The 2,136-nt window shown below is 40.5% G+C and overlaps 1 protein-coding gene across 1 annotated transcript; it reads left to right on the forward strand.

Annotated features, from left to right (window-relative positions):
* Positions 1–399: 399 nt before the first annotated feature.
* LOC104945356 (A disintegrin and metalloproteinase with thrombospondin motifs 17-like) lies at positions 400–1,737 on the forward strand (the record flags this gene model as incomplete). Its single annotated transcript, XM_010771007.1, has 2 exons — positions 400–592; positions 1,598–1,737. Coding segments are annotated over 2 exons (333 nt in total), but the record flags the coding sequence as incomplete, so codon positions are not given.
* Between the last annotated feature and the right edge of the window lie 399 nt (positions 1,738–2,136).

Genomic DNA, 2,136 nt, shown 5'->3' on the forward strand with positions numbered 1-2,136 from the left:
ACATTAGCAAGCATAGCTAACACTCAGAGTTAAACCTGTAGAAAGTATGTGTAAAAAAGCAGGAAATAAAAAGGTACTCACCTTGTGGTAAACCCACAAGAGAAAAAGCATTTGAGCTCCATACTGTTTCAGAAATCACAGCAGCATTTAGCTGAGTATCTGCCGGTAGAATTGTCCTGCATGAGCTCCCCCTCCTTTTTTCTATTTTTCCATTTATTTATTTTTAAGCAACAGACTCAGAATCAGCGTTTCTCTAACAGGGCTGAAACAGAGGGGTATGAGGCATGGCTACAATGGGTGATCGGTTTGGTATTTTGAGCAAAACACATCATAGACATGTTTTTTATATATTTGTATATATCTGAGACCTATAATATATGCCTATAAATCGTATAATAGGAGACCTTTAAACCCCTCTCTGTCCCCCCCCAGGTGCTGCTCTTCCATGACCAGAGCTATGGGATCCACTATGAATACACCTTGGCCCTGAACACAACGCAGGACAGGATCAGCGAGGAGCACAGGGAGCCAGAGTACCTGTACATCTGGACACACAGCAGCTGGCAGGACTGCACGGTGCAGTGTGGAGGAGGTGACACACACACACACACACACACACACACACACACACAGTTAGAACAGCCTAATTGTGAGGCGTCCCACTGCGGGTCTTGTGAGCAGCTCCTCTTATCCTCTTACTGCTTCATTATATTGGCACCCAGTGATGACAATATTCAGATGTAATGACGTGAGAAGAGCACTTTGAAGTTGCAGTTCTCTGCAGGAGAGCAGGTCAGGTGCTCCTGGATTAGTATTCTGCCCTCTTAATGCTGGATTAGAGTAGATCCCCTGTGGATGTTTCCAGAACACACAGCACAGTGAGACCCTGACCAGCTTCTGTGAGCTACAGTTCCCTGCAGTCCTACAAGGCACTGACATGTTTGCACCATAAAGTTTAATTATTCCTCTTCTTACAAAACAAGGTAACGTAAATTGTCACTTCATGTTGCACAAACATAGAATATATATACAAATATCTGTATTATGTCAGAATTAAATGAAATAAAAGTTATAAAAAATATTAAAATACTTACAGTATATACCAATCCTTTTTTCCAACATATATAGCTAGTTACTCTTTGGCTTTGTGTGCACTTCCTGTGTCTGCTTCTCCTTACTGAGAGCCATACTGACGGGGAATTATCCAGTCCAGTTTCTCATTTATTATTTTGCATTCAAATAGGAATGTCCTCAAGCCATGACAGCCATTTTCTTCATCATCATCATCATCATCATCATCATCATCATCATCATCATCATCATCATCATCATTTTCCATGTGACGATTCATAATCCATCCAGTTTGTTCAATATGAAATCCCCTCATGAGTGTTCTAACTACCGCTACCATATTAACTTCTCAAGTATAATCTTTGTAAAACATTCAAGTTGCTCTTTCAATAAAAAATATTTGTCTTAGCTTGGACTGTGAGTGGTTTAAATGTTGATGATGATGATGAAGTGCTCTGTGTTATGATGCTTCACTGAATACTGCTTTCTTTAACATGAGAATGTGTGTTTCTGTGTGTGTGTGCAGGTGAGAGGAGGACGGTGATTTCCTGTATGAGGATATTCAATAAAACCATGGAGAGGGTCAATGATAGCTACTGTCAGCCTGAGAACAGACCCCTCCCCCAAATACGACTCTGCAACTCCCACCGCTGCCAGTACCGGTGAGACACACACACACACACACACACACACACACACACACACACACACACACACACACACACACACACACACACACACACACAGTGTTTTGTAACTGCTGGTTGCTTGCTGACTATTAACTAGGGATGGGTATCGTCTGAAATGTATCGATTCCGGTTCTGCTTATCGATTCCGGTTCTGCTTATCGATTCCCCGTTTCGATTCAAACATTTTAAAAGAAAGAGGTCAAACGTTTAGATAACAAAAATATCTTTATTCTTTTAAAGTGGACCTATCATGCTATATTTGAATAATATAGTGTAGGACCATACCTATATAAGGCATATTTATACTTTTTATTTTTCAAAATACCAAACAGATCATGCATTTTAGCCATTCCTCATTTCGCTTCATTTAACACTG

The sequence above is a fragment of the Notothenia coriiceps genome, unplaced genomic scaffold (genome assembly GCF_000735185.1).
Source record: "Notothenia coriiceps isolate Sejong01 unplaced genomic scaffold, NC01 NC01_scaffold00009538, whole genome shotgun sequence".
Taxonomy (NCBI): domain Eukaryota; kingdom Metazoa; phylum Chordata; class Actinopteri; order Perciformes; family Nototheniidae; genus Notothenia; species Notothenia coriiceps.